General features: G+C 41.9%; 1 protein-coding gene across 1 annotated transcript in view; it reads right to left on the bottom strand.

Moving 5' to 3' along the window:
* The window catches only part of USP24 (ubiquitin specific peptidase 24), a 137,792-nt gene that overhangs the window by 98,310 nt on the left and 26,938 nt on the right, over positions 1-12,544 (bottom strand). Inside the window, exons 3-6 of the mRNA XM_029945824.1 lie at positions 9,565-9,730; positions 8,150-8,217; positions 3,834-3,977; positions 3,063-3,185 (exon numbers count right to left, since the gene is read on the bottom strand). Coding sequence (XP_029801684.1) covers positions 3,063-3,185; positions 3,834-3,977; positions 8,150-8,217; positions 9,565-9,730 — 501 coding nt within the window. The remainder of the gene's footprint in view (positions 1-3,062; positions 3,186-3,833; positions 3,978-8,149; positions 8,218-9,564; positions 9,731-12,544) is intronic.

The following is a 12,544-nucleotide window of genomic DNA, read 5'->3' as shown; positions in this document are numbered from 1 at the left end:
AGAAAAAGGTTCTCTTATAACCTGTAGCCACCTGCCCTCACATGGCTTCAGTCTCAAATTCACGCTGACTTTATGGTCTGAAGTACCTTAAGCCAAGGATTTATTCTAGAGTGGCCCCAGACTAGAGTGCCTCCAGGCACCTGGAAGAAAGAGAAGTAAATCCTCATTGGGGGAAGGAACTTTTCTTCAATCCAGGCCACAAACCATCCTCCCAGATTAAATTCCAAGAAACAGGACTTTGCAGGAAAACAAACACTAACAAGTATAATTTTTTTTCCTGCATATACACAGACGGACACAAAACAAGTTAGCTGCAGCCCACTGAATCAGACCTGCAGATATCAGACCCAAGACACAAACACACAGAAGAATGGAGATACAGGTTCAGAACATGAGATTGTAATAACAATGATGAAGTCAAAGAGAACCAACTAGAATTTACATAAATAAAGAAAATGGAGATGAAGACTTTGAATGAACAGGTTAAACAGCGTAACTGATACAAGTAGAAATGAAATCAGTGAACTAGAGCACAGAGTTGAAAAAAATTGATCATACCCTGTCACAGTACAAGGACACAGAAAGATGGGAAATAAAGCAAAGGTTAAAGGACATGGAGGAAAGAAGGTTTAACATGTATCCAATCCAAGTTCTGAGGAAGAGAGACTGACTAATGGAGGAGAGGCAATATCTAAAAAGATAGTGCCTGAGAATTTTCCAGGACTGATACAAGCTATTAATCCTTAGATTCAGAAGCCCAGTGATTGTGATGCAAAATAAATGAATACCACAGTTAGACGCAGGAGAGTCAAACTGCCAAACATCAAAGAGAAAGAGGAGAGCTCCAAAAGCAGCCATGGAGAGGAGATGATTTCTTACAAAGGGACAACAGTAAGATCAAACACCAACTTCTCAGCAGCAATAATCAAAGCCGGAAGACATTGACAGGGTATCTCTGATATTCTGAAAGTATAACAGTCAATCTAGAATTTAAAACCCAGGGAAAATATTCTTTAAGGTATGGCAATAAAGTTAAGTTCAGGCCATCAAAAACAGAGACGTAATCACCAACGGATCCTTACTGAAGGACATATTTGAGGATGTACTCCAGGTAGAAGAAAAATGATCCCAGTCGAAGGGATACAGAAGGAATAGTACACAGAGAGAGAATACCTAAATGTGGCTAAGTTGAAACATCACATAAAATAATGATACCACCTACTTGAGTGTAAAGCAAGACAGGAGAAGACTAAGATGCTGCATGCTGTAGGGACTAAGTCAGTCAGGTGGGGAGTGAGCACACAAAACATTCTAAGATCTAGGTACTGCTCAGAGGAACATGAAGGTATTAATGAAATTTTAATTTTTTTCATTAAGTTAAAGTTCTAGGGTAACCAGCAAAATAACTGGGAAGGGAGGATATGGACTCTTCTCTGGTAGGGGTATGGCAGAGACGGAGAACCATGCTGAAGCTAGACAGGGATGTGGGATCAAAGGTGGCATTTTTAAAGACGGGAAATACTATGGGGCACCAGTGTGGCCTCAGTTGGTTAAGCATCTGACTTTTGATTTTGGCTCAGATCATGATCCCAGGGTCCTGAGATCAAGTCCTGCGTCAGGCTCTGGTGCTGAGTGTGGGTGAAGCCTGCTTGGGATTCTCTCTCTCTGCCCCTCCCCTTACCCTGCATGTGCACTCTCTCTCTCTCTCTCTCTCTCTCTCTCACACACACACACACACACACACACACACACACAAAGTCTGCATTTCTCAACCTAAAAAAAAAGATGGGAAATCCTAGAGCACACTGTATACAACGGGAATGATCCAGCAGAGAGGAAAAGACGGAGGATGCCAAACAAAGGCTAGAGGACTGAAGGAGGAAGATGCTTTGGAAGGCAAGAGGAAAAGGGATGAGCAAGGGTCTCTGCAGGAGAGAAACTCCTTTGCAGTAACAGGAGGATATGAACAGACTGGACCTTTCTGGGCCCCAGATGTCATGTACGTTAAGTTGAGGGGAAGAGAATGACCTTTTGCTGGGCACTTGCTACTGTGAAGCACTGTGGTTAGTGTTTTGTATACACTTGCCATCTGATCTTCATCACAAAACCGAGGATGAGATTTTGCAGACTAGGATAGATTACATGGGTCCTTCCTATGACTAGGTGTGCAGACCAGGCAAGGACTCAACGTCTGTGTGCCTCAGTTTCTAGTCCATGAGATGGGATTAAAAGCAGTACCTAACTCACAGAGCTGTTGGGGGGTTGTGCCCGGCTGTCAGCTCCTCCTCTCTGGGGACTGCCTGGCCCTTCGAGTGGGCACTGACCACCCCTCCTGCAGCCCAGACCATTACAGCCGCACCTACTGTCTACGGCACTGTAACCTGGTGGTTCCGTACCTCCTCCTCGAGCTGGAAGCTAGGAACCACGGCTTTTCACTCTTGATGGGACTGCTAGGCTACACCTCTGCTTCGCTAAAGCAAAGGACACGTTTTCTATCTACTAAATTTACTGCTTTCCACTCTTTCTCGAAAGCCAAACAGAGTTCAATCAACAGATTATTTAAATTATGCACGCCTTGTGGGTACAATGTTATTGGCATATTGTAAGCCTTTAAATATAAAATAAAGATATTGGTTCTGGGCTTAAAAGAAAACAAAAGCTTTAATGCTTATGGAGCTTAGAAGAAAATGATACATGAAACTAACTTCTAGGCATAATTAGTCATTTCAAATGATTTCAAATGTGGTCTCTCAAACATTTCTAAGAAACTGGGACACCCGTTAAATTGGGAGTTCTGACAACTCAATAAATAGGACATTGATGTCACGCGGTCATTCCACATTTCAATAAACATCATTTTGAATCTATAAAATTATTTACAATGTTAACAACTATGGAAAAATCTGCAGTATCTGAAAAAAAGTTAAGTGATTTTATGAGCCATATGGAATATCTGTCATTTTTCACAGACTGTTTTAATCTTTTCATGTAAATTTTTATAGCACAGAAAATCTTTTTTCAATATATTTCTCTATAAAACAACGAAACCAGACTCCAGTTACCTTTTGGAAAGTAGACACAGGTGAAACAGCAAACATATTTCCCTCCCCAAACACTTCTGTCCAATTCCTTTGAGATGTTTTCATTCTGTTTTTAAAATGGTATTCATTATCGGGATTGAAAGCCTAGATTCCAAGAGAACAGAGAAGCATTATTATTACCTATTTCTATAGCAACAAATATTAGCAGTAGAAAAGAAGAAAAATATAGCCTTGGGCCCCTCCATTAACGGGATCTTTCAAACTTCCCCCCAGTGCATACTCCTTAGGAGGCGCAGAGGAGGGATGACTGAAGCAGGGCTCTCCTGTCCCAGTCAGGGCTCGCTGGGAGGGAGACCAGGACGAGGATGCGGGCCAGGTGAGGGTGGCCTCCCCGCCACCCCTGGGACCTAGAGCTGCCGCAGGTACAGCAGGGCGGTGGGGCTCCTTCTTCACAGAGCTACCAGTCAGGGAAAAAGGCCAGAAACCAAACCGCAGGAACACCCCACGTGAAAGCATTTATGATGTGAATAATCACGAAGACATGAGGGAAAGCTATGTAATCATTCTAAGAGCTGAAAAAGCTATTAAAATTAGAAAGGTATTTCGTTAAAACTGAAAGCACCAAATGAATGGCTGCTCTGTGTTTAAAATAAAAAGCAAGGTCCCTAGCAGCTAAATTAAGATCTTTCACGATTTTATTTTCATTCATCATTAATTACAAGTCAGAGGACAGACAGTAGGTATTTTAAATAAAATCAAAACACAAAGTACTTCATTTTAGAGATACTGTACCATCGTAAGCACACCCAGGAGACCTGTGGGAATCGGATCCTGTTTAATTCTCTCTGCAACCAGTTCTATTAATAGCATCAACATGTTGTAGATCCCTTCATGAATTTCAGTACCCCACTTGTGAACAGCACTCGATGTCAGGAGCTACAAAAACAAAGGGCACTTTAGAGTCTAACTTGAAAAGAAAAAGTCTATTGTGTACCAGCTCAATCTTGAATAATCAAGAGGTTATTACCATAATATTACTTTTATACAGATGTCTTGCTTTAAAGAAAGGCCCGTAGCCTGTCTCCTCCTCGTTCATTTGTTTCAGAGTCAACACTGAGTTTTGTTTTTGCATGTTAATTCCCTTACATTGAACCAGTTCGTTGAAAAGAAAATGTGCACTTGTTTCTCTACTTTTCATTACTACTGGGGGGAGGTCAAGTGGTGTAGAGCAAGTAAAAACATGAGACCGAATCCCGGAGCTGCTACTGTTTTCTAGCTATCTGGCCTGGGACAAATTCACCTGCATTCCCAGAGGCTCAGTTCTCTTTCGTGTAAAGAGGCAAATTCTTAACCACTTCACACAGATGTGATCAGTATCAAAAGATAAAACAAATCTGGAAGTATTTTATAAACAGTACAGTGCTGTTATTAATATATCATGGCTGCCACTATTCACTGATATTCCTGGAATCTAAGAAATGGAGGCTGTATTTCATGATTTGAACACACACATTCTTGTCACATTTTTATGTCAGAAACAGAACTGCATCTTCCCGCCTGTTGACCAGATGGCAGCAGGACTCTTAATGTGAAAACAATTTTGGAACCATTTCACCAGGTTATTTTGCTTATGTTTTCCTTTTTGATATGTATAAAAGTCATATTCAGTTTTAAAAGATGTTTAAGTCAATCTAAAACAGCTCTAAGTGATAAGGCACTGTAATGCTGTTTTACTCTGCCGCTATTTCTCTTAAATATAAAACATAAAATACACAACAAAGGTACATGTTACACTCAGATAGCATCTAGATTCATTAACAAGGTGGGAAAAGGTGCATGGATGAAACTAAAATAGTCATCAGTGGATTTCTCCACGCCTCAGGCTTCTAGTCCTTGGGGAAATCTAATGCAGGAATAACGTGCCAGCACGGGGAATGAGAAATCAAAGGGTTTCACTTAATAAAATAATGGCAAATTGGTATGCTGGTTTCATGTTTTCCTAAGATTTCCCTTTAGAGGGAAAATACTATGCAATAAAAATTCCATCTTCGGCACACTGTGAGCCCCTTTACCAGAGCAGCCTGAAAGAACTCGAACTTCTTTTTTTCCCCACACACAAATTAAATTTTTATTATAAATCTTAACAAAATGCGTACAAGGTCTATATGAAGGAAACTAAAACTGTAATGTACAGACTCAAAGAACTAAATAAATGAAGAACAATTCCATATTCATGGATAGGAAGAAAGATGTCAGGTCTTCCCACTTGATCTATAGATTTTTTTTAATATAGTTTACTGTCAAATTGGTTTCCATATAACACCCAGTGTTTTTCCCCACAAGTGCCCTCCTCCATGACCATCACCCCCCTTCCCCTTTCCTCCTCTCCCTTCAGCCCTCAGTTTGTCTTCAGTATTGAAAAGTCTCTCATGATTTGCCTCCCCTCCCTCTCTTTCCCCCTTCCCCTCCCCATGGTCCTCTGTTAGGTTTCTCCTGTTAGACCTATGAGTGCAAACATATGGTAACTGTCCTTCTCTGCCTGACTTATTTCGCTTAGCATGACACCCTCGAGATCCATCCACTTTGCTACAAATGGCCAAATTACATTCTTTCTGCCATGTGGTACTCCATTGTATATATAAACCACATCCTCTTGATCCACTCATCAAGGAGCCCAAACTTCTTTAGCCGCAGAGAAAAACCTCAGTTCCAGATTTTCTAAATACTAATTAATTGCATTATTTGCTCAAAGGAGCAATAATCCTAAGATGGACTTTATATCAACCAATAAGGTACTATATTTTTTTGCAAGAATTTTTTGCCTCTTATACTTAAAGTCTAAAGCAAAATGAGGCAGAGATTAGCACTCAAAAAGTTTCGTATGACTACAAAATAAAATGTAATACCACTCCTGCTGCTGCCATCTCATTGTTCAGTTTTTAATTTGAAAAGGGAATTCAACCCACCTTGCAGAAGAGGTGAGGAAAGACAGGCAGCCCTTTGTGGGAAAGCTGTGCTCAACGTTTAAACATAACTATGCACAATGGCCAGACCTAGATTTCCTTCCCTCCTTGAACACACAGTAAGGAACACCAGGCCAGCCTGAAGCTTAACAGGTGAAGAAGGTAGACACGACAACAGGGTCCCTTTTGTGCGCCTTATTCATACGACTGCTGCTTATTCACACCCCTCCTCCTAATTAAACATTTGAGGTGGCTTGTAAGAAAAGCCCAGGGAAGATGGTCTAGAGGGGTAGTCATGATACCAGGAAACACAGCTGAAGGAAGCAATGGCAATTATATAAAAGACTACTGAGTTTTCTGATAGCCAAATCAAGGGCACACAGAACCCTGTAGCTCTTCTGATTTAAAAATAAAAAAAAAAAAACAATATGCTTTACTGATGGGGACACAAACTTAAAAAAAATTTTTTTTAACACTTTTTTTGAGACAGAACATGAACTGGGGAGGCAGCGAGAGAGGGAGACACAGAATCCAAAGCAGGTTCCAGGCTCTGAGCTGTGAGCACAGAGCCTGATGCATGGCTCGAACTCACGAACCAGGAGGAGCTCATGACCTGAGGCAAAGTCGGTCACTTAACCGACTTAACCCCCTAGGTGCCCCTTTTTTAAAATAGCTCTAAGCTGTAAAAAGAATTTAACATAACATGTTTTTACATAAACACTGAACAGAACGTAGGGTGGCTCTGTGCTCATGGTCTTATGAGAACAGACAACCTAGCAGCCGACCGCTGGACCAGCAATTCCACTACTACCAACAGCTGGCGGCATGATACAAAACCGTTGTCCAGAGTGTCTCTGCACACAGAGTCCTATACTCCAAATATGCAACTTGCCAGTGACCTGCGTGGACACAGGGCCATCTGGATCTGGAGATCATCAACCTAAGGTCCTTTCCTTACACTCATAAATCCTTTTCCACGACTCTGAATAAACTTGCATTTCCTTTCTCTGTAAATTTATACATCCAGTGCAATGTCTTGCAGTATGTCACACTGTAAAAATTCTATTTTTTAAAAAAATGACTATCATTCTTAACAGAATTCATAAAAGCTTAAAATAATTTTAAACGATAAATCGGTGGGTGAATTCATCCAAAATGAGTATTAGCCTTGATTCCATATAATCCCTGCCCAAATGACAATTTTAAAAGATTTTGTACTTTTTTCAAAGATGCAGCTGTTTTTGTTCCTAAAATTAATTTTGGTATTTTTTTAGGCCTTGAATCAAGGGAGAGTCTATCTAGATGTAGAAGGGAGTGATAGTTCACAAATGAACAGTTTATTTTACGGGGTTTTAAGATAAGTACAATCGTCACCCATCTGTAGTTCTAGGGACTTCCTTGCATAGGAGACAAAAATGGATGTCAAAACCCAGAAGGACAAGACAGCAGGAGACTCACTTATTCAACAAAGATTTACTGAGCTCGTTCCCAGAAGAGGCAGGCACCGGCTGCGTACTAGGGAAAACTACAATGTCTAGGGCACTTGTCCCTGCCCTTCTGGGGATTTAGGACTCCTGTCCTGAAAGGGTAATCGTGCTGAGTTAGAACTGCTTTCAGAAACACGAGTCCTGTGATTGCCTATTCTCCCTGTTATGAAAAATTGCTTTCTAAGCGATGTGACCCACACGGGCGGGAGCACAGGGCTCTGGCTCTGACACAAACGCTGCCACACACGTGCCCCTGGCCATGGAACGCACTCAATCCAGTCGGACTTTGTGTGGCTTAACATGCCTGCTGCTCTGCCTCAGTTGAACAATCAGATTAAATGGCTTATGTTTGGATAAATAAGTGGTATCTTTCAAATGCCACAAGCCTTAGTTCAGTAAGACATGTCATTTCCAAGTATAAGTAAGTCTTCACCTGTTCTTTGGCAATTAAAGAGAAGGAAGTGAAGGTGATCGTGCAAACAAGTAAATATAAAAGTAAACCCGTCGTTAAGTCTCAAAGTCAGAGTGACTTTGTTCATAGTAGGGGATTCCTCACTTGAACAAGACTCATAAACTGGTCTCCCACAAGAAACTAAAACAAAAAGCCTGTTCATTCTCGCCCCCACCCGAGAAACCAGACTCACGCATTTTTTCTTACCTTTTTAAATGCTTCAGGCATACACCTATCCATAAATCTCTTACAGTTCTCATCAGACTCGGAAAGACCTTAGCGAAATAAATGAAACAATATGCCTTACTAAGATTTTAGGCAGTTTGCAGACACTGTATAGATCATTCCAAATTCATACCCATGGAACTAGTTATTTATAGAAACTTCATAAGGGATTATTAAAAGCAGAATACATACATAAACATATTCTGATGAAGGAACAGACTGAGAAACAATCACAGTATTAATGTATTTGTTAACAGCACAATGTATTAATAGGTATCAATTTCTACACATTTGTTAATAGTGTAATAAGTGCTAATTAGAAGTGAAATGGTTGAACTTATGTTTCCACTGTCAGAGTAACTTCAAATGATCTAATTATATAGCTAATCGGACACCCACAGCAGCTTCCTACTAGCCATTGTTTTCCTAAGCAGCTCTATAAAAACCAAAATATTCTCAATAGATACCCACATCACTCTCCCTCCCTGAACAAACTGAGGAACTCGTTATCAGGTGCACAGAACTGTGCCTGGTGCACAATCAGCGATGAATATTAGCTAAGTGAATGACTCCACTATAAAATTATTCCCTGGAATACATGAAAAAAAAAAAAAAACACGACAACGTATTTTGCTCATCACTGGGAATACTGTTGGACACCTTGCCTTTTTTCCGACCCACCACATAGCACAGGACCCCATCTCAACAGGCGCAATAAATGCTGCTAAGAAGCTGGTCAGAATGTACCCCAAGAGGCCGCGAGGGTTAAATCTGACCCCAGTCAAAATATTTCCTTTTGATGTGCCTCACGTTTAATCATGGTGGTAACTTAATCCATGCATACTTTTAATGAGGAAGAGAAAAATCACACAACAGTGGACCCATTCATCTTCTAACTGAATTGAATATGAAAGTTAAATGATTTTTCTTCAATACAGAATCTAGACACTTCCTTACATTGCCACCCGTTTTCCAGCCCAAAGATATCTCATTACTCTATGAGTTTAACATTTATAAAGTACTTAAGGTGGTGCCAAACGTTTAATATGCACCAAATGTTTGCTAAATAAGTAGTACTTTTTCTCTAAAAGAACAAAAAGCCGCTGAATTGAACCTTAAAATGCTCCAAGCTTTTGTGGAAAATGTTCCTTTCAATTTCTATAAAACTTCTTGATTATAGTTTAAAGACTCTCATGCTCTGTTGGAGCCAGAGGAAAACAGGGGGTGCAATTCAAAGCCTTTATTCCACGGGGGCTAGGCCCAGACCAGGAGAGCGGACGATCAAAGGCCACGCAGACGGGCAGGGACTGGGCTGGGAGGAGAGGGAGGATGAAAGCCAGGCCTCCTATGAGACAGCCCCCCACCCCTCCTCCCGGGCCCGCGGAGTGTCAGCTCACCGAGTCTTGCCAGGTAGGTGGACGCCAGCAGGCACTTGCCCAGCGACTCTTCCCGCTTGTAGGGGATGGACCAGTGATCCGTCAGAACGCGGCTCTCCAGCTCGTACAGATTCGTGGTGGGGAACTCGATCCCTTCCCCCGAGCAGTTCCCGTTTTCATCATTCTTCTGACAACCAGGGACAGAGGTTAAGAGGACACACAAACACATCAGTGACTGCTTGAAAATGCGTGTACGTACATCGAGCACACGGCAGATGCAGCCCCAGCGGTAGCTCTCAACACGGAATGCGGATCCCCCCTCGGCTCCCTCTCGGTCCAGACTTCCGGTCCCGACTTCCGGGCCAGTGGGCTGCCCTCCCCTCACGGTGACATCCCGCTCCTCGCTCTCCTGGGGCTCATCTCACCTTTCTTCGAAAATGACGGCCCTCAATGTGTCAGAACCACACGGCAAACTACCTTCCCCTACAGCCATCCTTCCGCTCCGGTCGTCAGAGCGCATGGGTTTCTCCAAAGAGTTCTCTGTCCTGCTAGCTCCATTCCTCACACCCAGTGGCCCCTGACCCCGCACAGTGTGGCTTCCTCACTCTCCCACAGAGGCTGTGACTCAGGCCATTACTGGACGCTACGTCGTTAAATCCAACGAGCAGTTTCAGTCCTCCTCCACTACCTCCTCCTCCTCCTCCTCCTCCTCCTCCTTCCAGGCAGTGCCTGCCCCTCTGCCTGCTCCCTCTTCCTGAAATGCTAGCTCACCCCTCACCCCCCGGGGGTCTGGCTGCTCTGTCCCGTCTCTTCTCCACCCCCTCTCCCTAGCCATCAAATCCTGGAGCTTCTCAGACCTCAGTGCTAGCCTCTCTTCGCTCCTCTCGGTGTTCTCCATGCCAGTGAGCGGCACCCCAGCCAGAACCCGGGGACTCATGCTTAAAACCCTGTGCTCCCATCCCCCCTCGAAGACCTGGTGATAAGACCTCCGAAACTTCTCTCCAATCCATCTACTTCTGTCTACCTCCATGGAGATGCCACTTATTCCTTAATTCACCCATCCATCTTCTTGAACCTATGTAAATTCCTGTACACCCTTAACTTTTTCAGAAAAGCCTTTCCAGAACATCTAACCTATACAGAATTTCCCTATTTTATACTCTTACCATCCTGAACTTCTCCTTCGTAGCTCAGTTCACAGATCTAATTTTTACATTTATTTGTGATTGATTTTTGTTTTAAGTTTATTTACTTTGAGAGAAAGAGAGAGACCGTGGGACAGAGAATTCCAAGCAGTCAGCACAGAGCTCATGTGGGGCTCAAATTCATGAACAGTGACATCATGACCTTAGCCAAAACCAAGAGTTGGACTAAGCTACCCAGGTGCCCCATATTTGTGACTGATTTTATGTTTCCCACCCCCCACCCCCAAGGTCCATGAAGACACTGACCCAGTCTGGTTCTGACCACTTCTGTACTTGTATCTCCGGAACCCAATGCCTAAAGAGTATGTGTTTAATATATATAAAGTAGAAACATACTTCATGCAAACCAAGTTTCAACTACCAATAGGGGACCTGCCAGACTTCCCATCAATTCTTACCACAGTAATTTGTTATAAAGCAAACTGGGCCTCTCTTCCAAACTGCCTCATACCTACTCTGGTTTCTTTAAAACCTAAACATTTTCACAACTCACTCTATAATCATTCCATTAAAAAGATTACCTTTAGCCTCAGTTAAGGAAAAGACCATAAATATAAAGCAGAAGTGATAAAACTACATGAAGAAAAGAGTTTTCAATCCCATATGAGGGCTAAAGGAATGGGACACTATTTTTTATTTTTATTTTTTAGGTTCATGGTTAAACTGGGAAGAAAATAAGACAAAAACCAAAAAGGTGATAAAAAACTACAAATGAAGTAGGCAAATATGTAAACTGGGGGTGAAGGGTGGGGGGGGAGCTAAGTAGGTTAACAATCGTAATATATGGGGAAAACTCAATTCTTAAAATACAATGCTTTTCAGAAATACATGTAATTAATAAGTTCTGTGAAAAAAACAGTCTTACTTAAAAGAACTGGAAGATATTCTAAGAGTAAAGATTTTTAGTATACTTTAAAATGGTATACTTGCTAAATGCTTCAATGCACTAACCTAGGATGATCAAAGTAGAATTATGGCATATAAAAAATAAAATTCAACCAGATGACAGGTTATGTCATTACTACAAAATAACCATTGTTAATTTCTACAGGAGTTAATAGATCAAATCATATCTGAAACCATCAAATGTACCTAGCAGTTACTAAACGAAGAACTTCCAAACAGGACTACTGCCTTCCTAAGAGTCACAAGAGAGCGCGTTTTCTCCCTGCTCTCCACCACATAAGGACACAATGAAGTCAGAAGCCCGTGAGGCGCAAGAGGGCCCTCGCTAGAACCCAACCATGAGGGCACTCTAATCTTGGACTTCCAGCCATCAGAACAGTGCGAGATGAGTTTCTGTTGTTCGTAGGCCAAAAACAACCAACCGAAAAGCTAAGAGCTTCCTTTGGGGGTAGGGGTGCAAGGGTTTAACATCGGCAGTAACGAGACGAACATCACACGTGGACTGAAGTGACGAAGTGTGAAGGCAGAACGGCATCACTTCTCTGGTATTCCTGCCAAAAATGTGGAACCTGAATCCAGTCATGAGGAAACCGAAAATGAGGAACAATCCAAAAAATAAGTAGCCTGTATTCTTCGAAAATGCCAAAGTCATGGAAGACTGAGGGTGACTAGACAGACATAATAACTCACTGCAGAATGGGCTTTGTCTGTTTTACTTTATTTCTTGGCTTCAAAGACGTTAGTATTGGGTCAATGTTAATTTCCTCATTTTGGTAACATACTAAGGTTAAAAAAGAGAGTATCTTTATGTTTAGGAAATATACACGGAAGTATTTAAGGATGAAGGGGCATCATGTCCATAATTTATTCTTTTTTTTTTAAGTAGTTTA

The sequence above is a fragment of the Suricata suricatta genome, chromosome 8 (assembly GCF_006229205.1).
Source record: "Suricata suricatta isolate VVHF042 chromosome 8, meerkat_22Aug2017_6uvM2_HiC, whole genome shotgun sequence".
Lineage (NCBI taxonomy): Eukaryota > Metazoa > Chordata > Mammalia > Carnivora > Herpestidae > Suricata > Suricata suricatta.
Note: the sequence above shows the minus strand (reverse complement) of the source record. Positions and strands in the feature narration are given on the sequence as shown.